The following is a 25827-nucleotide window of genomic DNA, read 5'->3' as shown; positions in this document are numbered from 1 at the left end:
TCAATGCAAGCGCATTTTATTTTCTTATGTTAAAGACGAGGTGTGTTTTCCCAGAGCTCATGTACTAGATAGATGTGATATTTCAACCATAATCCTCAACAGTGCCGTACTTTATTAAGTTATAGTGTGCACCACTGAAGGACAGCAACAAGTGACATGGCATGAACCTTGATAAGATGTGTCCTGCTTTATTTAAAAGTCTGTCCCCAAAAGGGTTCCTGTGTCAAAATCTAGCTCTCAGGCAATCAGTATTTCAGTTTTCCTTAAATGTTCCACATTGTGAATTTAATGGGTCAATAAAGATACCACATATGCATATCTGGGATCATGTAGTGTACTAATAAAGAAAAACTATACAGAAAAGGACTATACTGTACTATACTATACTCTAACATAATAGAATGTAACTTAATGTAATAAATATGATATACTGTAATGTAATAATATAATTAAAAGTAATAATAAAATATAATATAATATAATATAATATAATATAAATGAGCAATTACCAAGGCAGCAACTTCACTTCCTGGGATATAAAACATCAAACACTCAAATTCACTCCGCCCCGACAGCTGCCCAGCTTCCTGAAACGAGCGTTCCCATCCACTCCGTCAAAAACACGTCGTTTATCGCGGTATTTGGACACAGCTGTCCGCTGTCTGCTAGAAGAAATAAACCAGGCTAGGCTAGCAGGACAGATAGTTAGCCGCGCAGAGAGCAGGGATTCAGTCCGTGTAAACTCAGGAGGACAGCGGAGACTGGACAGCAGCGAGTCTTTCACCTCCAGCAATGCAAACGTTGAGTGTCGCAGCGAGCTAACGGCAGCGCTGTCCCGACACACGGGGACTGATTTTGATGGCAAAACCGAAGCGACGATAATAATAAAAGGCGACATCAACAAGAAAGGGTTAGCTTAGTTTCAATGTTATTGTTAATTAAATACCACATATGGTCACAATGTCCTGCCCTGGCAATCTGGTTTGGGATGTAAATAAACGCTTAATTGGATACAACCAGCCTAACACCATCAGGACCAACTATTTAGGTAAGAGCACAACACGCCTCTTTAATGCTAACAGTAACGTAGGTGGTAAACATGTACTATTTTAACATTGTCTCTGGCAGGTAACTCCACTGCAGGCTGTGCCTGTGGCGCTGAGATGAACTGACAGCTAGTGCCCAGAGCCATTAGGCTATATCTACTTAATAACAGGGAGAGAGAGCTGCTCAGTTCCTCCTTCTGCGAAGTCAGAGCCGTGCAGGGTAGATAGATCCAGCAGATACCAGCAGTGGAGGCAGTTTTAGCAGCATCCTCTCCTGTCTGTGTGAGAGTCCAGAGCTGAAGCGCCAGATAAATGGGATTAAATGTTATGTGTAATCCTTAATAGCGCAGCTCTCTGTGAGGAGCAAAATCATGTTTATCTCCTCATTCAGAGATCACATTATTTTGCACGGGGATTTTCTGTGCAATCACATAACAGTCTGCTTTAGATGACGTACAGAGAGGCAACTATCTACAGGCTATATCATGATGATCATAATATGTATTTGAACTGTGAAGTATGGCTGTGAAACAGTAAAATACTGTAGTTAAAAGCAGTGGTGAATCATGCAGTGTGTTTATAAAGTGCTTTCAGTTTTGCAGGGATTTATTTATATGCAGTGGAAGTGAAACCGAGTGCAACAAACTACTCAAAATGTCATCTCAATATTCTGCTCATTTATACGTCCACCCCTCTACATTTAGATGCAAGTATCAAACTTTTTAATCCTCTACACTTATTCGACAACTTGAGAAACTAGTTAGTTTTCAGATTGCTGCATCAGAGCCACAGGAGAGCATTTTTAAATACATTTATTTTATCAGCAATCTGATTTTAAGAGCACTGATTCTGATAATCAGGTAAATGCTGAAAATCTGATCAGATGAACCTTCAGGCTGAAAATCAGTGGACCCCGAGTTTACATTGTAAATACACGTGAATACATGTGTAATGGACTTTTACTTGTACTTTTTTGATACATAAGTACATTTAGTATCAGATACTTTAAGATACTTTTACTCAACTACTATTCCTATGGGTGACTCACTTTTTTTCATGTGTGTTAACACAATAGCTTTACTTTTACTTTACTTCAAGTAGGAGTTTTGGGCCCTTTTACGTCACTGCATCTTTCTAAACACGCTCGCAGTATACACCGGTGTCATGTACACAACCGTAAACTTAGAGAACGGTTGCAAAGTTAACCGCTCTGTAAAGTAAGGACTTTCATCACACAGTGCACCACGAGGGCATTTGTAAGTATATGTAAGTTTCCTTACTGAGCTATCTTTTGATACACTGGCACCAAAATTGTTTGTTTTTTTTAATCAAAACATGCAGCCGCTCGAACAGATTCAACTGCCACGTTTACTGACCAGAGTCACTACTTCATGACTCCTCCCGATATAAACTTAATTTACACACACTGAAAAGATTTTAGTCAGGCATAGTTGTACTTGTAGACTTACTTTTCACTTTTTAACTCCAGAACTGTTCTTCTTGCCGTTATCGTGATGTAAATGATTGTCTTGCAATGTATAAATGTATCACAGTATGGCTGTATTGTGATGGTATTGTATCGTGAATTAACATCTGATTCCCGCCCCTACTCTCTGAGAAGATGTACGGCCTTTAGTTTGTACAGTCGTGCAAACTTAGTGTGTAACATGTGGTTTGACTCCAAGTCATCCAAACTAAAAAAAGAATCTTCTTAACCTCAAATCAAAACACATCATCATCATCATCCACATTTTAATAGTGTAATAATAAGAACAGACACAAGATCAGTAGACTCAAGGAAGAAAATATGGATTAAATAATCTAATATTATTCAGAATATCAGGAAATAAGAGCATTACTCGTATACATGGTAGAAAGACTCACAGTCTATGTTTGAGTGTCTAGAGGTGGCTTGTCTTTCATTCATGTTTCAAATCCTTCTTGTAATTTTATAATCTTAACCAGAACTCTAACCCTCACTTGTTTGAGTTTCTTGAAGTGAGGGTGCTCATTAGTGAGATCTTTGGATAGAAGTCATCCCTCTGTCTCCAGTGTGGTACAACAACAGCGATGACCGTGGTGTAAACAGAGGACAGCAGTGCTGGACAGAGAGCTTTATAAGACCTGTCTGCAGTGAGGCCCGTCTCCCAGTCAGCACCTGACAGTGGTTGAATGGAGCCTGTCGAGGTGGGGCAGGTGCCACAGAGGTTTAGTCAGTGCTGTATTTAGCTTGACTGAGATATGGTTGGAGCTGTTATTGTGTATGGGGAGAGGATGCGTGTGTGGGTCAGGATATATTTAGCTTCCAAAAGGGGGATGGGGGCAACGAGGAGTGGTCTGAATTCCAACAGAAACACTTAAGAAAAAAACGTGTCTCTATTGCCGAACTTTAGGATTATTAAAGACATTGGATCCTGTCTTAGTGACTCTAATGAGCAAAAATAAGATGGATGCATTTAGCTGACACGTCTGGATCCACTGTGGCATTTAGTGTATTCTCCCTAACAAGCTTTGTATTATCACACTGACATAAAACTGTCAATGAATCTTTTAGACCAAATGTATTTTACACAACAAGATATCACATGACACATTAAAAAAACAAAAAAACAACTTTTTGCTGGACGATATATTGTCTCAGAAATAATTGCGATAAACAATCTTATTTTCATTTTGCCAGGGAAAACCCTGCTGAATATTCTGGCATCATGTTGGCTAAAGTGTTGGTGACATTCTCACCTCAATAAACACAATCAAGGGCAGCAAAAATGATCAAGGTCATGCACATAACTTCAATATGTCAATAAGATATATACAATAAATAAACAACGTCATTACTGTGACAGGCCCATAAATACCAAATGTGCACATCTTGTGTGGGCAGTCTGTACACGACTGCAGTGGGAGGATTTTCACATAATTAGGTCAACATTTTTTCATATGTGGCGTTACTATTTTGTTTGTGATCGGGAGCCTAAGGGGGTTATATCTGCCATTTGCGTTAAACAGAAAACAAATTCAGGCTCCTGCTGCAACACTCCTAAAACCTGTCAGGGCAGGTCAAAGCTCTCATTTGAATGCAGAGCACTTGGCTTTCACAGCTACTCTCTGACACATTTGATGCTTTCAAAGCAGAGACACGTTGAATGAACGAAGGTAGCTCCACCTAGACGAGCCGTAAATCTTTCTCACAGTGAACGAATAGCATTTATTACCTACGTGCCGTTTTCACAGGACCTTTTGTCATGTTGGAGACTATCGCTGTGTCCCGATCCAATCGCATTATTCAGTATGTAATATACAAATCGTCAATAGAGTATCGCTTTTACAGTGAGAATACAAGAAATCACTTACTTAACTTAAAATTAAATAAAAAAAGAGGCAGCAAAGATGTAACTGTTTTTATTTGTTGTTTTCTGAAGATGTTCCTCGAGTTGTTTCATTTTTAGCCTCGATGAGCAGCTCCTCAACTTCCCGTTGTGCATTGCATTGTGGGAGAACAATGTCAACAGCCTCTCAAAGATGAAGGGTTTTTTTTTTAGTCTACATGCTGACTGTTTTGAGTACACTGATTTTTATTTTATTTTTTGGTTTGTTTTTCTTTTGTTGCTTTTACAGTGTGAACACACTGCAACACAACAGCTGTGTAGAAATAGTGTGTCGCAGGGATTTGAAACTCAAAAGTGATATAAAAGTCTATTGTTTATTTAACCAGGTAAAAGCCTCTTTGAGATTAAAGTCACTTTTTTCAAGAGGGCAGCATAAACATTGTTACACAACCGTAAACACAATACAAACATGCAAGAACAAAATATCCAGCTAAATCGCAATACAGGGACAAAAAACTCTTAATGATGAGTTCAATGGAGATTTAAGAGCAACCACAGGAGTACTGTTTACATGATCATATGAAATTGACTTAAATCCCCCTTTAGTAATAAACTCTGACTCCTTCAGTAGGTCGTTCCAAGAAGAAGGGGCAGCATGATGAACAATGTTTCATCACTGAATAGCTTATTAGTTGTCATTGATTTGTCATTTTTGTTTTTAGTTTCCCCGCCTCACTCTAAATGGAAAATAACGGCAGAGTTTCAGGCTCACCTTAGAGCGAGTTCATCAGTCTCAGTGTTTCACTTTAGATCCTTCAGTTTCAAGCAGGTCACATCTCAGGTGTGAAGGAACATCTTCCACAGCTGTTGATTATTGATAGGACCAGTAAACACCCTTCACAGGAAGAAAACTCCAAAAAATATTACTTACGTATGTGATATGTCGTATCATCCTGAAGGTGCTCCTTCTCACGAGTTCGCTTCACGTTGCTTACTCGTTATTGTCAGTTAAATCTCCCGAGAGCTTCACAGAAAATGTTTGTCACCCATTTCATGACGCAGCAGAAAGATGAGCTGAACTCGTATCAGAATTTCTTGTTACTAACTACTACAGAGCCATCAGACCACTTTTCCTGCATTTATACTCTCCTCTCATGGCAGCACGAACATTTCTCTTCTGTTTTTCATCTGTTGGCCCTGGGGAGGCTTCCTCGGCATTAATAATACAGTACAGGCTACGGATCTACTGAATGCAAATGTTCAATGTGATATTTTATACCAGTCAACAGAACTCCCACTGCACTTAACTAGAGTGCAGCCAAGTGCAAAGAGAGATGGATGGATGGATGGATGGATGGAGACAGAGATAGATATATAGATGGATGGGCTGAACTGAATATCATTTTTTTTTAAAGCTGATTTTGAGGTTTTTGAGTGAAGCTTTGAATATCTAGTCATTTTTAATGATCTGTATACTACAAGTGTTGCTGAAAAGAAATTAAAAAACTGTCAAATAAAATCCTCATTTTTAATGTTGTCAAAGCTGAAATACATTTTTTTGTCATTGTGGTTGTATAAATGTGTTTATGCTGCTGTTGGATTGCTGCTAGACCATCCTGTTAATACAGATGTGTTTTTTGACGGCAGTGAAAATGCTGTTTTTGAAAGGCTAAAGGCCAACAAATGTGGATTGACGGAGGATATCTTGTCCGATTAAAAACATGTCGAGAATTTTGGAAATTATTAAGTCGATTTTTTTTTTTATTGACGAATTTTGACTTTTGTTCTTTATAAAGCTCTGGAGTTATTGGAAATGTTCGGATCCCAGGAATTGGAAACAATCCTTTGCAGCCACCACTGGGATCTAATTTTACAAATAGCACAATAATAATAACAGGAGTGTAGCCTAATCTTTATCTGCGATTGTGCAGAGATATCAGGTTAAACAGAATTAAGAGACATGCAAAAAAAAAACAACCTAGAATTCGAATGTTAAGGTAAATGAAGCTTTTGACTGTTCAGTCCAGCCTGGATGGATAAATGAATAACCTGACTGTTTTCTTCTTTCCACAGGTAGAAGAGAATTTGTCCAGAGGCTTAAACTTGAAGGGACACTGAATGTACATGATGGCTGTGTAAGTGCCCCCACATTTTGATCTGTTTGCTCTGTTTTATCAGTTCATGTCTTAGAAAAATAAAAGTGTGCATCGTCTAGGTAAAAAAACACATCACGCCACGTTTCCTAAGTCGGCCTGTGAAGCCTGAGTGTCGGACAGAGAGCGGCTCTTTGACGTGAGGCCAGCTGGTTAATGCCTCAGAGAAACCTGACGCTGACAGAACTGTCACACGTCCTGTCACACTATCAGCCCGGCCCTCAGTCCAAAACATCAAAACAACCACAGCATGCAAGACCAGGGAGAGCTTCAGTTCAACACCGCGCTCTGCTTAACCAGAAAAACATTTTAACCAGAACATTTTTATTGTTCATTGTTGAAACTATTAGTAACTTAATCAGTTTGTTGATTAACAAAAGGATTTTCATAATTTTTACTATGTTGCATTTCAGTATAAGTTGTATAAGATGTCTCTTTGGGCCCTGGTAACATGTGATGGACATTATTCAGGATTTTTGACTCTTTATAACTAATAATGAAAGATATAATCAACAGGTTCATTCTCTAAGACAAAGATGTGTTCGCCCATATAAGCTTCCAGTTCAGGGGAGTGGATGATGCGTCATCTCTTCTCCTCAGAGGCTCATCAGGAAGTTATGCCATAGTTCACAAAGACTACACCACTGGAGTATTAACCAAAAGGCTTAAAGAGAAGAATGGATGGACGCTCTGAGTAATTTTTATGTCTCTGTTGGTGAGCACGCCTCAACCATGTCAGCTGTTGGATGGGAGAAATGGTGGCTCGGAGCCTGACGGCCGAATAAGAGCCGCACCGAACATTGCAAAATCAGTTTAAATAAGGAAGTTGTTACATTTCGCAATTGATCTGGTGAAGACTGTGTCGTGCCTCTTTATTGTAACATGTTACTCAGACCTATGTTTAAAAAAGGCATAGTGATACTCTTCCTTCAGATCATCTCATCCTCTGTCCCTCTGGCTGACATTTCATCTCTTATCACGTGACAGACACGAGACAGATTCACCTCCACTCCACAACACCTTCTTCAGATGATGTGCAATTTCACAGAAGCTGACTTTAAACCTGTTTGTTGAGTTCAGTTTGCAGGATGTTGTAAAAGTCAAATGAACTCGCCCCTACAGGCAGCGTGATGTCACCGATTGCAGTCGACAGAGTGTGTGGAAATGAGAAGCAGAGGTGTGATGATGAAACACCGACTGGGGCCGCAGCAAGCAGCTGTTAATGAAATATTGATCCACGCAGTGATAGTGAACACAATGTTTTGCTCTGTTCTTGTGCTCTACTTTAGATTCATGAATGGATGGATTACAATTATGTTACTGGGCGTCCATAATGTGATGGTAATTCCAGTTGGTTGAATGTTAATGAATATTCAGATGAAAGTAATTTGAATTGGACAAGAAGATGTGGATTTTTTGTTTTTTGATTAAAGCATTTTGATCTTTGAAAGAAGTTTAGTTTGTAATTTCATGTTTTTAAAAGCTCTCCTTTTTTCAGGGCTTTTGATCATTTGGCCCTGTTATATGAAACTGAGGCCACAACTAACACTTTTCATAATCAATAAATCTTTTAGACCAGCGGTTCCCAACCTCTTTAGCATGTGACCCTTTCAGACAGACCAATGTCTGTTTGCAACCCCTCATTACTAGCTGCATGTTGTGAGGAGTTTAATTGAGTTTTTTGGTCACAGATTGTTTCACTTAAATAGATTTAGAGGCCTGAAGAGTTAAAACTATATCATATTCACAGACAAAAGCACAGACTGGAAAAAGGCAGACAACTCTGAAACATAAATGTAAATCTGTGTAGGAGTAGTTTGTGTCTTTTTTATTTCCTCCCCTAGTAATCATCTCATGACCCCTTAGATTCATCTTGCGACCCCTCAGAGGAGGAACCTCTGGTTTGGTATCCGTAAAATGTCTTAAATCGCCTGTTTTTTATCCATTAAAAACAAAGCAAATCATCAAATCGTCACATCTGAGAAGTCAGAATGCATTTTTGTCTTGATGAATGACTTCATGAATCGAATATCAAAATTGTTGTCGATTATTATTGTGATTGATTCTTCCACTAATCCTTTCAACCCTAATATAAACTGCAGAGTAAATATCTGCATCTTGTCTCTCTGCAGGTCAACACTATATCCTGGAACGACACAGGTGAATATATCCTGTCGGGGTCAGACGACACCTTTTTGGTTATCAGCAACCCGTACAACAAAAAGGTAGGTCATCAGTCAAGTGACAACAGTTGTTTGCACCTCCTCTGGAAATGTCTGAATGTTGGATAAAATCAGATCAACAATCAACTGTCTTTCTCCAGGACGTTACATTTTGTATCTTTAAGGTCGTAGTAAGGACCTCGGAGGATGTTTTGCTGTGGAGATCTCTTGCTATAATGTGTTGTTTTTTTATTTTTTAGGTCAAGAAGTCCATACGTTCAGGTCACCGAGCAAACATCTTCAGTGCAAAGTTCATGCCCCACACCAACGGTCAGGAGATCGTCTCCTGCTCCGGAGACGGCATCATCTACTACACCCACACTGAGAAGAGTCCGGAGTACAACAGACAGTGTCAGTTCACCTGCCATTATGGAACAGCTTACGAGGTACTGAACAAAAGAAAAGTTTCACAGAGCGTACACGTCTTTCTCTCGTGGTTTCTGCCTCCTCAACTCAGCCTCTTGTTTTTTTTGCCAGATTATGACGGTACCAAACGACCCCTACACGTTTTTGTCGTGTGGGGAGGACGGCACGGTGCGATGGTTTGACCTTCGCATGAAGACAAGCTGCACTAAAGAAGACTGCAAAGACGTACGCTGACAGCCGTCACATCTTTCTCCTTCAGTTAATGATTCATTATGAATTGCAGTGAGGGTGGAGGTCTTAGAATCACTGAGATCTGTCTACATGTTAATTAGTGAGGATTAGTTGTTTTATTTTATTTTATTTTCAGGTCAGTGACGTTGATCTTTAGCTCTTTAAAGTGGTAATTACATTATAATGTGTATTGCACATATTTTTAATTACGAGAGGGTCTCTTTTAAAATCTAATGGCCTCGAATGTTTAGTCTTGGATAATTAATTGAATTGATGTCCCTGCTATATCTCTTTTTATTGACTTTTTTAGTAATTTGGTATTGATGATGTGTCAGGCATTCATCTCCAACATTTGTTATATGAGTTTGTCTCCAGCGCTGCTCTCTTCACAAACAGCTCTCTGTCCCTGGAGTCATTCAGAAAACAATTCGCTGCGTCGATGGGTGTGTGTGTGTGTGTGTGTGTGTGTGTGTGTGTGTGTGCGTGAAGCTGTTCCTTCTAGATTGTGTTGCATCGTCTCATATTTCACGCTCCAGATCAGTACCTGTGACCTTAAAACTGTCAGAGTAGTTTTACCAGACTCTGTTACTTCCCTCTCTTAATCAATAACCTGTCAGTGTGAAGAGTCGATGTCCACAGTGGGACAATTAAAAATCTGGTTAGGATAATTTGTCTGTTTTGCTCAGCCGCCTGATCGTCCTTTATTGAATATCACTTTATAAACGTATTCCTAAGATGCCACCTCTCTTGAGCTTGTGGACTTTAAGATCAGCAGAAAAGACTCAATAATTTGTCCCTAATTGTGTTTTCTTTGATTTCAGGACATCCTGATAAACTGTCGAAGGGCAGCGACCTCTATATCCATTTCTCCCCTGGTGCCGTACTACCTGGCCGTGGGCTGCTCTGACAGCTCGGTGCGGATCTACGACAGACGCATGTTGGGCACCAGAGCGACAGGTGAGCTGTCCTGCTCGCTCACATCATTCATTCACTCAGCCTCCTCTGTCTTTATATTGGTCTTGATGTAGTACATTTCCATATTCTCTTAGACTTTTAGGCTTCTAGGTTTGAAGTAATTGCATCAAATATCAGGAGTAACAGAAGAGTTAAGTTAAGGTCACCACAGATGACGCTGAGAGGGGAAAAAAGGGGACTTTTGCATCAAAATCTGCCTTTATTTTTGTTTTGGGAGTGTTCTTGTAATGTGCTGATTCAGTTATTATGAGGAAGTCAAGGTGACAGATGGAGGTGATGAAGAATGAACAGAATGAATTAAAAAAACTTTATTTATAGCAAGCTATTACTCAAAGAGGGGAAACAAAAGACAGGAAACAGGAGATAACTTTAATACAAGACATCATTTGTATTCTAACAACAAGGCATTGTGCAAATTGTCTCATGTCTCCTTGTGCGAAGACATAAGACATAAAAATACATAAAAGACACAGTTGGTAAAAAAAAATGACATTTTCCAAGTTTTTGTCCCTGTTTTTATTGTTCATTTATCTCTTGGCTCTTACATAAATATGTGTTGTATATCAAAATCCCTCACTTTTTTCTCCTAATGTAAAACATTTAAATATTTTTGTATACATTTATTTAATTAATTATATTTGAAACTGCATTTGGATGTCAGTCAAGCAGAAACAAACAGCTTTAAGATAAGCAAGAGTTAAATAAAACGGATGAGGAATTATTATAATAAACACAGGAAGTCAGTGCGAAGATCTGAGGACTGCATTTAATGAAATCCACTTTCTTAGTCTTAAAATGCATACAAATGAGAAGGGAGGTGATACAACAATGAAATAATAAGATAAAAAAGAGTCTTAAATTCAAGTATAAAGTAGAATGCTTGAATTTTGTATTAGTTTTTGGGACAGTAACACAACAGAAGGTTTGAAGATATAACTGCTCAATCAGAAGCATGTCTTTGCAGCAGCTCCACAACTACATGTACTTCACTGGTACTGTAGCTATCACTTGACACTATCCTTCTTTCATTCTCAGGTAACTACATGGGCCGGGGGACGACAGGCATGTGCGTGAGGTTCGTTCCCGCTCACCTGTCCAACAAGTCGTGTCGCGTAACGTCTCTCTGCTACAGCGAGGACGGTCAGGAGGTGCTGGTCAGCTACTCCTCCGATTACATCTACCTGTTTGATCCCAAAGATGACCAGGCCCGAGAGCTGAAGGGCCCGTCCGAGGAGAGGAGGGAGGAGGTGAGTGAACAGGATGGCTCTCATAACATCACACATCACATGAACCCTAAGAGGAACTGTGTGGTTCTAGCTAAGTGAATTATTAAATTAAGTATTCAGTATTTTCGTTAATACATGTTATGTTCATTTTTTTTAATTGACTGAGCAGTTTTTTGAGCTATTTGGTTGTGGCCATGTCCCAGGGCCACAACACATTAACTTTACCTTATTAAATATACAAACGACTGCAGTGCGATTAGCTCAGAACACCGTAGCTTTGTATTTCTGTTTCCTCTGACAGTCACAGGATATTAAAGCATGGCGTGAAAGAGAAAGAAATCGTAGAATAGCCTGTACTAACAGGCTGACGTTTATGTTCATCGTTATGGTTTAGTGTGTTAGCATGCTAACATTTGCTAATTAGTACTAAAGACGGAGCACAGCTGAGGCTGATGGTGAAGTCATCAGCTTTGAAGTGATTTGTCATGAAGTATAAAGTACCGGGCACATTAAACATTTGACCCAATGATCTACTAGAAGAAAAGTCAGAGGATTGCCACAGTCAGAGAGGTTCATCCAGTTGGTACCATGAATGTCTGTACAGAATTTCTTGGCAGTCAATCAGCTACTCGCTGAGATATTTCAGTCTGGACCAAAGTGGTTGACTGCCTGGCTAAGATTACCATTCCTGAGGTGACGTCTCCAAATTGCTTGTTTTGTCTTATAGGACTAAAAGATATTGAATTCAATATGTTGTTAAAGAAAGAAAATCAGCAAACGCTCACTTTTGAAAAGCTCGAACTGGATAATGTTTTTCTTGACTTGACGACTGACGCAATTAGTCGCTTATCAAAAATGCTGCTCTGTTTCTATTTTGTCAATCAACTAAGAGATTGATCCACTAGTTTCAGCTCTAACTGAAATTTATAGTCATAAACTGTTGCAGATAGAGTTATTGAGCCGGTATAGACCATACCCTTAAACATAATGTCTACACTCTATATTCAAGTGTTTAAACCCTTTGTAGTCTGTAGAAGTATAATGAGTGTCAGAGAAAATAAAAACAACATAACATATCACCATGGAGACTCATCTATACAGGCAGTAAGGATTTTGTTGCGTGAGTGGAGTGTTGTTGTCTTTTGCATACAAACAGAAGACGTGACCTTGCTGTGGCTGTCTACTTCTCTAAGAGCTCTGCGGACATCAGTGCTAAATCTGTACTGATGCAGTGCGGTGAAGGGAACAAATGACCCTGAAGAACAGAGGAGAGCGTGGAAGAAAACGCATGACGAGTTATTGATTCAAATCTGAAGCGTTTGTTATGATGTAGTCTGTCTTCGATGTATTTAGGTCATCGTATTTGTTAGGTAGGACATTGAAAATCATAAGGAACCAGAAAGATTTGACCTGAAGTGTTTACTGCCAGTACTGGTCTTCACGTGTGTCTGAATGTGCTGGATCATGGTGCCAGTGTTTCAAAGCCCCGTGGTGAGTTCAGCTGTGTCGAGATGCAACCACCACACACATTCCTTTCCAAATACAGCTACCGACGCAGGCAGTGTTCCTCCATCGTCCAAAATAGTTCAGGCTGAGGTGGAGGGGACAGCCAAGCACAGGCTCGTTACCCCCGTCTCCTGTTCCCCCACCTGTAACCTAATTTGTCGAGGGTCTTTTCCTCTCCGGTTTATTCCACTATCTCTTTCAGCCTCTGCTCCTTTTCACCACCTCCAGCCCATATCCAGACCTGATGACATTTCCTGAGTTAAGCAGTTGATAGTCCCTGCACTAAGACCCCCTTTTTCTATTTCTGGCTCTCAGCCTGTTGCCCTGCAGAGAGAGCCAGGGGGACTGGAAAGTGAAGGCAACCTCAGTCGTGCAGTCAGGGGGGAGGGAGGGGGGCACTTTAAAGAGGACACTGACAGAGACGAGCAGTGTTTTGCTTTGGCAGCGGAGCTATTTTTGACCATGCTTTGACTGACAAACTGCTAATCTTTCTCTATGTACGTGTGTGTGTGTGTGTTTCCACAGCTGAGGCAGCCTCCAGTGAAGCGCCTCCGTCTGCGAGGTGACTGGTCTGACACTGGACCTCGAGCTCGTCCTGAGAGCGAGAGGGAGAGAGATGGTAAGATCAGAGCAGTCGGTACGGCAGCTGACGTGTGTCTTCCTGTTCATGCAGTTTAAAGCAGAGGTCTCAAGTTACGAAGTACAGATCCGGCCTCTGAGACAACTTCCCAAAGCCCCCCACGTGTTGAGGATTTATTGTTAAATCTGATGTGCAAGTTCATTTTGTACCATTTTGATTTTTTCCTCTGTCTTTTTATTTTAAAGTAATGATTTCATTTTCTTGCAAGGGTGTAAAATCAGATCAGAAAAATGTGTCTTCATCTTATACTTAACATTTAGCGAGCTGCGCCTAACAATGCAACTTGTTGACCTAAACACAGCAATCTGATCCAATCTAAACCTGCAGCTAAATATTTAAATATCAAAATACACATTTTCAGAGTTTTGCAGATATCGGCCGCAGACATGTCCGCCTTCTCTCACATACAATGGAATTAAACAGCAAACGCTTGAGGTGCTCAAAGAGCCAAAAAACACATATTCAACAGCGTTGTCTTGTTTACTCAAGATAATCCACAGACCTCATTGTGAGCAGTTTCATGTAGGAACTATTCTTTCGACCAAAAACAACTCAGCTAAAGATGATGCCATGAATGTTTACATCCCGTGCTGTCACGAGCACGAGCCTCTGCTCAGATTAATCCTCCTGTTTCATTTCTTATAAAAGAAGCCCTTTGAAATATGCTGTTAAAATCTCATAGCAGCATCTTGTATGAGATGGCTTGTGAACAGGATGTTGTGTGGTGTCATCACAGTTAGTTTTGCCACATTGCCCCAACATATTCACCTTTGTTGTGTCTGTATTAACAACTCCAGTGCTGTAAAAAAGCAGCCACAAACCTGTTAACATGTTCTTGTAGGAGAGCAGAGCCCGAACGTGTCTCTGATGCAGAGGATGTCGGACATGTTGTCGCGCTGGTTTGAGGAGGCCAGCGAAGCTCAGAGCAGCAGAGGGACGAGGCCTCAGCCACGACCCAGAGGTAGCCGCTACTGCCTGTGAAAGTTCCTAAATTATTGTTGTGTGTGCGTGTTGTTTGTTTTGTTTGTTATTGTTGTAAATTTATTAAAGCATTTTTTTTTTCATCATTTATTTCTTTGTTGAATTTTGTGTATTTCAAAAAAAAAAAAATCATATGTCATGAGATCCTTAACATCAATTTTATTTTCTTGTCCCAGGAACAGCTGTCCGTCCAGAGGGGGCGTCGAATCCTCCAGCTGCCGCTGCAGGAGGCTCCAGTCAGGAGTCCGCCACCCCCGCGAGGCCCGTGGGCACAGACGCCCCAGAGGCACCCACCGATCCCGTCGCTGCCGCTGCCGCCGCCGCCGCCCCCGACATGCCTAAATCCACTTCCTCCTCCTCCTCAGGGTCTTCATCTACAGTCACAGCACCTCCTCCTTCGAGCTCTTCATCAGTGGAGAGTTCGGCCCCTTCCACCTCCCCCGTCACCTCCTCGCCCGACTCAGAGCAGAGGAGTCAGGCCGGCACGAGCGGGACCCCCACGCCGACGCCCACCTCAGAACCTGCACTCTCAGGTACCTGAAAACACACACCACCACAAATGCTCCAGAAATGTTACTCCTCAGTACAGCGAGTAGGTATCCTTAGATCAACTCCCCTGTGTATGTGAGTGTGTGTCAGTGTGTGTGTGTGTGTGTTTGTTGGAGCCACTCCACTCAAGCAGCAGCCTCACTTCACTCTCTTTTCCCTCAGCATCCTGTTGTCCTTCTTTCTTGTTTATTTGCCTGACTCTCTGCTCCCTCCTCTCCTCACATCCTCCCCTCAGTCTTCTAATCTTTCATCCACTCTCCCTCTCTCCCTCTGCCTCTCTGTCAGAGTACGGTCCTCATCGGCTGCCCATAAGTTTAGTGTGTAGGCGTTTGCAGAGGTTACTCCGGCTGGCCGACCCACCAGGACGGGGTCAGCGAGCGGCCCCTTCCTCCTCCTCCTCCTCCTCCTCCTTCTCCTCTTCTTCCTCTGCAGCCCCTGAGAGACAGTCACAAAGAGCTGCTTCTACTGCCGCTGCTGCCGAGACGCAACCCTGCACAGGTTACCCTCCCCTCCGAGCTCCCTGCCCCCGCAGCACCTCCTCCATACGGGCTGTTTGCCTGGGCCCCCTCCCCTGCCATCTTCCCCTCTATGTAGGAAAGGCAGACATGTCTGTTTGCTAGGCTCCAGAAAGACCCGATCCTGCTAGAACTGACCACTAATCCCTCCAGTGATCCTCTTTCCATTCCCCAATAATGCACCTTGTACTCATTAACCTCCATAGCTGTCATTGTGTTGCTTCAGCCCCTAACTCACTGCTGCTCTCACATCATCACTCCACGTGTTGCTTTAGTTTTCATCTGCAAATCTCCTGTTGGAGTGGCACCAGCCAGTATTGAGCTCTGCTTTTGCGTCCTCATTGCTTTTATGGTTGTTCACCCGCGTTTGGTGATACATAACGATCAGCGGCCTCATTACAGAAAACTTTCCAAACTGCTTTTTCCTATCTAAAATTTCAAACATGGGAACAATCTTATCTTCCTATCACAGAAGCAATTCCTAAAGTCATGACCGTGTCGTATCTCAGACCTCCTATGGTATCTGAACTAAAGACATCATAACTAGAAATGTAATCTTGATTCGATCAGATATTATGTGTTTACAGTGTACAAGAGACATGTGTTCATGACAACAGCTGCTTCATTTCACTTGTCATTGGCTAGCTAGTTCGCTGTTAAGGACAATAAAAGACGGACGTTCAAGAGGATATATACCCATTAATACATAGTCCAGGACATTTAAAGCTAACGTTAATGTTAGCTTCTCCAACAAGCTAGCATCGATGTTAGCCTCTCCAAAAGGCTAATATTACTTTTAGGAAGTGTGTTTCTGGAACACCAAAAATCATAAAAGTCATCCCAAACTGAGTTCAGACAGGCTTTCAGACTTTCTGTAATGAGGCCAAAGTTGACTTAACTCCATTAGGACTTTTGATTCACTTTGGTTTAATCTCACTTTAAAGCCCTTTTCAGGCCTGGAATATGTAACATGACTTGGCTTCATCTACTGTATCTGTTAAAGTGAGGGCTTTTTGTCATTCACATGTAGGTGTCTATTACTGAAATGTTCTCTATGGTTTAATTCTCTACAATAAAACAGCGTATTGGGGCATTGTAGCTTAAAAAAAGTTATTGTTTATACAGTCACATATTAATGACATCAAAACTGGTAAAAAAGAATTGCCGTATTATCATAAGCATCCAGACAATGAAGAAATTCACTGTAAAACAAGGTTTTTTCTTCTAAATTGGCCCAAGTACCAGCAATGTCTTACATATAGTGATTCTGGGCTAAAGTCACTTTCTTTATGAAATCATGTCGTTCACTGACAACCAATTCAATCACAATGTGTTTCTAAGTTTTTACCTCGTAAATCTAATACTGTAATCTCATTACATTTTGAGTGTTTTCTCTGAATATCACTCACTCCCCTGCCATGATGTATTTTAACCTACTATGGCCCTAATACACTGTCACACTACAGAAAGAGCCACGATGCTTGCACAGTATCTCAAATATATAATATAATATGTAGTAATGTGCAAATAGCGAAAAGTTGAAAAGCACAATGTAAAAGTAATGTTGAAGAGAGGAGGGTATTTTTAATGCCTGTTGTGCTTCAGGGATGCTTGTCACTTGTACATTTTCTCAGTTTTATCATTTATTAGGGAGCGGATTCGGCCACCTAATTACTCATGTCTGACAGTGCAAAGGCAAAGAAAGACAGTTCCTGTTAGCTCGCATGGTGTGTCAAGCGTTTTGCTGCATATTCATTTCTGCCTTCATGCAGTTTGCATTTATGAAAATATTAGGAGAGAATGCTGGTCCAATTGTTACTGTTTGTACAAAGGTTTTTAAAGTGTTAACCTCCTTTGCCCTGCAAGGGGAAACTAATATTTTTGTTGGTGAACTGAAGATAATAATTGTTAATGCGGACAAGATGTTAAACTGGGACTTAATTATTATTGAGCTCACTGATGCATCTGACACCAACAGTTCTTCAGTTTAAGTGCCATTGCTTGTATTGCTTATGTTAACATCAGGCTACACTGATGGGTAGAAGAGTTGGGGCTTTTGTACGGCTGAAATATTTTGTATCACTAATTTAATGTAATTTAAGAGTTTGTTGGTGAAAATTCAGTGTGTAACAAGCACACATTTGGATTGCTGTGAAGTTTCAAACAGAATGTAGTTGTAAGGTGTATTGTGGTGTCTTACATCAGGCTTGATAGTTATGATAATGCTGTAGGAATTAACCATTTATACCTAGGACACGTAGCGAGCATCTGTGAACTTGTTATATTCTTGTTTTCGTTCAGGCTTACTAATCCCTGACACTCACTTTGCTTACAAAAGCTGCACATGAGGTGTGTGAAATGATCTCTTGTGATCAGATGACGCTAGTTTTCCTTTGGCTGATTTTACAGCTCCTCCTGCTTGGCATTGGATCGTTTTGGGTTTTTATTCTTTTAACATGAAGTTTTTAACCCTGGTACGCCTTGACTGTGTGGTTTGACCTCTGTGTCCGATGTTTAGTCGGTGTCATTTGTGTTCCAGATTCCCCCTCGTCTGTGGTAAACAAACAGCTGGGATCCATGACTCTGGATGAACAGCAGGGTGCGTCCTCTCCCCCCCACCCTGCCACTCGCTGTGTCTTCTTCACCCTCCCTCATAAACACTTCCTGTCATACCTCTGCACAGTCTGTCTGCCATTGTTGTCAGGCTTTTTATTTCTCTCTTACCACCACTTTACTTTACGATTATTCCCGTTATCTGTCCAGATGCATATTTAAGTGCCCACAGATGAACCAAGTCTCTTGTTCTACTTGGACTGAAGGATATAATAATGACAATAACAACAACAATCATAACAACAGTAACAAACAATAATAATGATAATAATAGAATAAATAAAGTCTGTTTGTTCTTTACTGTGACAGTTGTCTGAATATCAGCTGTTTTGGTATACATGGTGCAGGTGGGGGTCCTTAACCTGTGAAGCCTGAGCGGATATTAACTCAGACCCAGTGACATAAATACTTATACTTACACATCTGAACAAATATTTCAAGTGTTCCCTTTACTATGATACCTTGATTATTCAAATAGACCTTGTAGTTAGGGGCTCTTAACAGGTTAATATAACTGCTTTTACCAGTACTTAAAGGGTTACTTCACCTAAATTACACCAAAAAGAAAACAACAAATCAAAAACAAAACAAACAACAAACAAACAAACTATCAGTCTAGTTCTAATTTACACACAATTTACACTAATAGACTAATTGACTAATCATTGCAGCCATGGTTATGTATTTATGGGCCCTCTCCTTTGACATCAAAACAGCCAAGAGAAGAAGAGAAATTGGTTTGTTTTCCCAAAGCTAAAATACTTTATGAAACACACAATCTTAAGGGCTTTCCACACCAAGAACTATAACCATAACTGTAAAGAGAAGGATGTGAGCATCTTCACTGATAGAGATGAAGTTCTGTAAATGGTGACACCGAGTGGTGCTGTGTCGGCAGCTTAGGAAAATGAAAAGCAATGAGTTGTTACTGCTGTAAAGAAAAAACACAGAATGATATGGTATTAGTCTAATATTATATAAGTGTTTAATAAGTTGTATGAATAACCAAGACTGAGTTACTGGAGCAGACCATCTAAAATGTGTCTTCTATATGCTTTTAGTTAGCCTACATAAAATAGGCAGGCTACAGTTATATTAGAGGCACTCCTGCAAAATGATTTAGGAGGAAAATGTCCTTGAAATCAAGCTTATTAATGGTCCTGTGAATTTAGATGGATTCTGATTGGCTGTCAGTGTTTCTATCTCCAGCGATGTCGTTCCCTTCTGTCGTTGTCGTTACAGTTGTGCTGTGGACTCCACCATCCACTTGAGTTAGGATGATTATTAAAACGATATATTTACAGTTATTGGTGTGGACGGCCATTTACTCTGTTACTCTTGACAATATACAAATGTCATCAGTTTTCACTGGGATCTTCTTCGTTTATTAGGTAAAGCTAACTGTCCCTAACAACTTTCACAAAAGTCTTATATAAACCAGGTTGTAGCATGACTGTAATAACCAGCTGAGGTGTTTGTTATGATCCTTCAGGGGCTTTCACTTGTGTGTATTTTGTGTCTCTGTGTGTTTGTGTCTTGTTGCTGTGGCTGGTGGTCGTCCATACGTCTGTTACAGAGTTTCTGCTGATGTCCGCTGCATGTTTTCTGTTGTTAATCAAAAGGAAGTGATGCAACAGGAGGTTGCATGTTCCCAGCGTGCTTTTAAACAATCAGTAACATGCTGTGAACAACAGGAACAATACTCTCAGCTAAAACCTTTTGTCAGACTTAATGGGTTAAGCATATATTTTTCAACAACATCATTAAATGATTCTTGCTCATTACTTACTATTTTGTACCTGTGTGTCGTCCTCTCTTCTCTCAGGAGCTGCAGAAGCTGCAGGTTCACCTCCTGATCAGCCTGTTTCAGTACCAGTCGTCAGCAGCAGCGCTCCCACTACCTCCTCCACCTCCACCTCCACCAGCTCCACCTCCACAACAGGCACCAGTCGACCCAGTACAGCGGAGCCGGTCCTCAGCTTACACTACAGCTCAGAGGGAACCACCACCAGCACCATAAAGCTGGACTTCACTGATGAGTGGTGAGTGAACGCCAGAGCATGCGGAGATAAAAGACCAGTTTAACAAACCAATTCATTTATTTCATTATTTTCATATTAAAGAATCCATATTTGCTGCACCTCAGCTTTGTAGAGCTGTAAGCACCTCATGCAAATTATATACAAGGCATCAAAAAGAAAAAATTAGGCACCATATTGTTGACAATAAGTAGCAGGCATCATCGTCAACACTGCTGTCATACCCGCCTGGCAGCACCAACCTTAGACACTCACTGAGGACAGGATGAGAAAGACTGTGAGGATGGAAAATGTTTGCAAAGCAGAAAAATCTAATCAATAAACACATCGTGCTGACTCTGTAATGTTTGAGTGTGTTCCAGAAAGTTTTTCCCTTTCGTCAGTAAAGAATGACTCAAATGTTGTGGATACAGACTCTGGGTCCTATGGTACCTTGAAATCCTTGAAAGTTTGTGATCTTTTTTTTGCAGGGAAATCAAGACCTTAATTTTTTTAAATAGATATAAATAGACATGGATCATTGACAGTGCTTGAATTTTTTTAGAATTTTGTGCAAGAATAGTTGGAGTTGTTTAGATATTTATTAACTTAGTGTTTCTATGTGGTGACGGCATTAGCAACATGGCTACCGCTAACAGCCTGGCTACTGTCCAGAGCAAAAAACAACCGTACAAATCCCAATCTGACCTAAAAATCCAGATCTCAGTGCTATGAAAAGGCAGAGTAAAACTGCCGGTTGTATGAATAAGTAGGCAGGTTTTGTTAAGAATGCCGTCGTTTCAAACGTCTCAAGTCCTGGTGGTAAGAGGAAACACATATCAACGGGGTAACAGATTTTGACACAACGCTGGAGCACTCCATCAAGCGAATGCCCGTCTGTTCGCTTTTGTTTTACCTCGGTCTCGATCACTCTCCCTCTTCGCCTTCTTCGCCTCCTCCATCAGCAGGATTCTTTTTCTTTTGCAGTGTACAGTAGAGTTTCCACAGTTAGTCCAGTTGTTGTATCGAGCCTGGTGGCAGACTGAACAGCATGGTGAGAGTGAGGTTTATAGAGAAAATCAATCTACACGCTGATGGTTTCTAGCTCCGGCTAGTTCTCTTTATAAAAATGAAACTATGCCATGTTGGGTCCTTAAATTTGAGGGAACTGGCCCTGGACAATCCTTGAAGTGGATGTTCAAGAAGGTGTAGGAACCCGAATCTTCCTCATTGAGGAACAGTTTAAAGACTAAAGTCAAACATGTACCCACAACCTGAGAGGTACTCAGTCGCTGTTTTATCTTCTTCCTCCTCAGGAGCAGTAACACATCCAGCTCTATGGGCAGTGGAGCTCCCAAAGCGTCTGAAGCTGCAGCTGTACAGAGCAGAGAGAGTTCAGTGTCAGAACAAGGTGAGTGAAATGCTGCACCTTAATCAGTCAGCACACTACTACTATAAGCACACACCGCTCACCTGCATGTCAACCACTTACCACGGTGAAAATAGTCTTAAATGTATTCATGTGTTTCCCCTCAGCTCCCTCTGAGTCCTCGGGACAGCAGACTGTGCCCGCCGCTTCAACAGAGCCGCCCTGTGACGCCTCCTGTTCCGTTACCCTCGGCAGCTCATCAGCTCAGGGCCCGGCGGAGGGCTCCTCCGAGGGGGGTGCCGTGGCGTCTGCACCACTGGAGAGGAGTCAGCCGGAGGAGGACACATCAGGAGGCTGCAGGAGAGCGGAGCCCACAGGAGAGGAGGGAGAGGAGGGCCAGAGTCAGCCTGCTCGGCCCAACCAGGACTCTGACGACAGCGACGACGATCCCATTCTCATCCCATCGACGAGGTTCAGAGGACAGGGACAGAGGTATGTTAGACGACAGGCTATCATCTCTTTGATTAAGACACTGCTTTTGTTTGATATTACCTCTTTAAAGGTTTTTTTTGTTGTGCCTTGCCATTGACTATTTCACTGCATAATAGATTTAATTCCAGAGGATCTGCAGTAGGAGATAGGATGATCAGGTAATGTTTTTTGCACCCAAAAGCATCTAACCTGTCAGGTGTGTGACATGCAGCAGAGCATTAAAACTCAACAGCAAAACTTTTTGTGTTGGTTTGGTCATTTCACTCACAGAGTTACTAATATGCACACAGCTGACTGTAGAGTGAGAGTGATGTGCACGTGAGTACTGACTCCACGAGTGGTGAAGGTCGCAGCGTGACAGCAGAGAGACGGAGAATGAACAGAGAATGTGTGCATGACGAAAAAAAAAGGCCAAAAAATTAAGTTGATTTCCTCAGTAGGACCTCTCGAGAGAAAAGTATACAACATGAACCATCTGCTTTATTTAGTGGCACTGCCGTCATGTAGTTAATGGACTTTGCATCACAGTATTAAAGGCTAAATTCAGTTCTGATGGAGCAGGCAGGCGTTGTGCTTTGATCGTGGCTGCTTTCAAAGCTTGTCATTGGTTGAATTGATAATACAGCATATAAATTTCACTCAAGATTCAAAGCATGAGCATCAGTGACAGCATGGGTTTGTGTCTCCTTTTTCTGCATGCTCCATAATGACATTTATTGATTTTTATTGTGTTTGACAGACGCTCAGCAGCCGCTCGTATCCAGGAGCTGTTCCGCCGGAGGAAAGAGAGGAGGGAGATGGAGGAGAGCGAGACCCAGAATATCAGGAGACCCTCAGTCAAAATGGTCTACAAAGGCCACCGTAACTCCAGGACAATGGTACGTGTCATGCCTTTAAACACACCAAAAATGTCTACAAATCAAGCACACATTGGTGAGAAAAAATGTTGATCTGTGTATATCTGAATTTAGGACTGAGACAGGCTAGCTCTTTCCCCTTGTATCTGGTCTTTATGCTAAGCTAAGCTAAGCTAACCTGCTCCTGTCTCCAGCTCTGTAGTTAACAGATAAGAGAGTGGTGTCAATCTTCTTATCGAACTCTCAGAGAGAACAAAATCTTGTGTCCCGCAATGTTGAACTATTCCTTTAACGGTCAGTAATTCATGGCGGTTTTTATTTTCCTCGTCTTCAGATAAAGGAGTCGTGTTTCTGGGGCAACAATTTTGTGATGAGCGGCTCAGACTGCGGCCACATCTTCATCTGGGACAGACACACGGCGGAGCACCTCATGCTGCTCGAAGCCGACAACCATGTGGTCAACTGCCTGCAGCCGCACCCCTTCGACCCCAGTGAGTCCTGGTCCGCCTTCACTCTGCAGCTCATACGACACGACGATGTGTGTTAACCTCCTCTTCATCTTCTGCTCTGTTTCAGTTCTGGCTTCTTCAGGGATAGACTACGATATCAAGATTTGGTCGCCGCTGGAAGCGTCGCCATCTTTCAACAGAGTTCTCGCTAGTGAGGTACGACCGAAAAGAGATCTGTGAAGTGACTGAATGATGACTGAGACCCTAATATGTAGCTCCACTAACATTTCAAAAAGGTTGATTTACATTCTGCAGGTTTGAAGGATAAAATGTACTTTTCTATGTTGCAAAAAGCCCAACTCAAGACTCAGGATCTTTTTATCCAACTGTTGTGATCAAAGTAAAGAATCTGTTTTCGAAAATGTTGAACTTTTTATTAAGGGTTCATTCAGTTAGTCATCAGGGCACAAAAATATATATCAGTGGTGTCTTACATGAACAGAGCAATCCCTCAGCTCTGCTACTTATTTTTATGCCAAACTGCACATAACTCCCAAGAGATTTAGTGTTCTGTACTACTTTCTCAAAGACGAGTTCTCCCACCGATGCCATATCTTGACTTCTCTAAAGTCACAAAATCAGATATCAGAGATTCCCAAAACAGAGAGGGAATCATCCCCAACCCACTTAATCATTCAGTCAGTCAAATTAAACTGTTTCTTTGTGTACCCTCAAAGAATCCAGTATACGTCCTGATCTCAACTCTCTCTCCTTTTATATATCAAGGTAATAACTCGGAACGAGCTGATGCTCGAGGAAACGAGGAACACAATCACAGTCCCTGCCTCCTTCATGCTCCGAATGTTGGCCTCCCTAAATCACATCAGATCAGGTAAACACACACACACACACACACACACACACACACACACACACACACAAACTCTCTCACGTTTTAATATTAATGCCCGGGTACGGATGCTGTTAACTGGCTGTGCCTTTCTCAGGACCTTCTTGTTTTCTTTAATGTCTGCCTTTTTCTCTCTCTCCTTTGCAGATCGACTGGAAGGTGATCGCTCCGAAGGTTCGGGTCAGGAAAACGAGGACGAGCAGTAGCCTGCTGGCGTTTTATTTGAAAGAAAACACTATTTGTTTTTGCTGTATAGCACTTGAAAAAAACACCTGAGATTTGTACAAGTATAGTGTAGAATACTTCCTTTTGAAATTAGTGTAATTTCTAGCCCCCCTGTGTTTTTTTAAGATGACTTTCTTACTGATGTTTCTGTATGAGGATCTGTGTGAATGCAAAAGGCAAGGACGTCAGTATATATATATATACATATGTGAGAATAATGGCGACTGGTGTGCGAGAATGTTAAGTGCAATATTATTTTGTTAGGAGAAAGTGAGCTTTGATCAGTGTTAACGTGTGACTTTTTGAATTTGTAGCACAAAGCTAAGAAATGTTGATGTGCTGCTTACGCATGTAAGCAAGGACTTTTAAGTAAAACATACCTGAAGAATGCTTTAATTTTGTTGTTGAAGAAACAGAAAAGAAACAAAGCTGTGGTTCTTCTTCTCCCCCAAAGGGACATGTCAATAAATTATCATCTTTTACAGAATTTGGAGGGTTAGGGTTAAGCTATGGCATCTAAACAAGATGTCTGCACACGGATCTGGACGATAAAAGCTGAAGACGACTGCGAAAAGCAAACAAGTGAATACAAAATCATTTCAGAGATAAACAACAATCTGTACTTTGCACACTGATTTCTTTATAGGCAGTAGACAGTCCATTACTCTGCAGAAACAGGCGGCATCTGTCCTGTGATGCAGAAGGTTGACATGACTTGTTCTGTCATTAGCTTAGCCTCAGTTCAGGTTTAAGACGAGCTGTGTTGTCTGAAACAAAGCCTTGTTCTCTTAAACCCCATAGCTGTATCCTGAAACTAAAACTAAACATCCTTCCCGTCTCTGCCTAACTTAAACCTAGTGCAGACATGGTGTAACTGATGTTTAAAGGTCATCAAATTCAGAATAATAGCAGATCTCTAAAGCTCAGATAATTGTTTTAATTTCTAAAACTTCATGGATAGTGTAGGTTCACAACTTTTTGAGTCCGTCTTAAACAATAATCAGGTGCCCATATGAACATTGAAACAGGTTTTTACTTGTAAGACGGCCATGAACAGTCTTTCATTATGTATGATCTTATAAAGACAAAGCTACCAAAGGTGTTGAACTATTTTTTTAGTATCACTACACTTGCATCACAGAACTAAGCATCCCT

General features: G+C 41.2%; 1 protein-coding gene across 5 annotated transcripts; it reads left to right on the top strand.

The window, feature by feature from the left end:
- The first annotated feature begins 658 nt into the window (after window positions 1–658).
- On the top strand, window positions 659–25062 carry dcaf6 (ddb1 and cul4 associated factor 6). 5 transcript variants are annotated; one of them, XM_084362244.1, is made up of 21 exons: window positions 660–1048; window positions 6449–6510; window positions 8661–8753; window positions 8951–9136; window positions 9228–9341; window positions 10169–10304; window positions 11358–11569; window positions 13580–13673; window positions 14536–14655; window positions 14852–15208; window positions 15510–15722; window positions 18279–18338; window positions 20178–20394; window positions 21687–21781; window positions 21907–22231; window positions 22348–22389; window positions 22971–23109; window positions 23423–23579; window positions 23665–23753; window positions 24324–24429; window positions 24595–25062. In XM_084362244.1, exons 1-21 carry the CDS (start codon window positions 952–954, stop codon window positions 24651–24653), a joined length of 2973 nt encoding a protein of 990 aa, XP_084218370.1. In that variant the 5' UTR covers window positions 660–951; the 3' UTR covers window positions 24654–25062. The 5 variants fall into 5 exon arrangements, with proteins under 5 accessions (XP_084218372.1, XP_084218370.1, XP_084218373.1 ...); XM_084362246.1 differs by lacking the exon at window positions 18279–18338 and having other exon boundaries at window positions 659–1048; XM_084362247.1 differs by lacking the exon at window positions 15510–15722.
- The last annotated feature ends 765 nt before the right edge of the window (window positions 25063–25827 follow it).

The sequence above is a fragment of the Pagrus pagrus genome, assembly GCF_965226575.1.
Source record: "Pagrus pagrus genome assembly, chromosome: 9".
Taxonomy (NCBI): domain Eukaryota; kingdom Metazoa; phylum Chordata; class Actinopteri; order Spariformes; family Sparidae; genus Pagrus; species Pagrus pagrus.
This window is presented reverse-complemented; position numbering and strand designations above follow the sequence as displayed.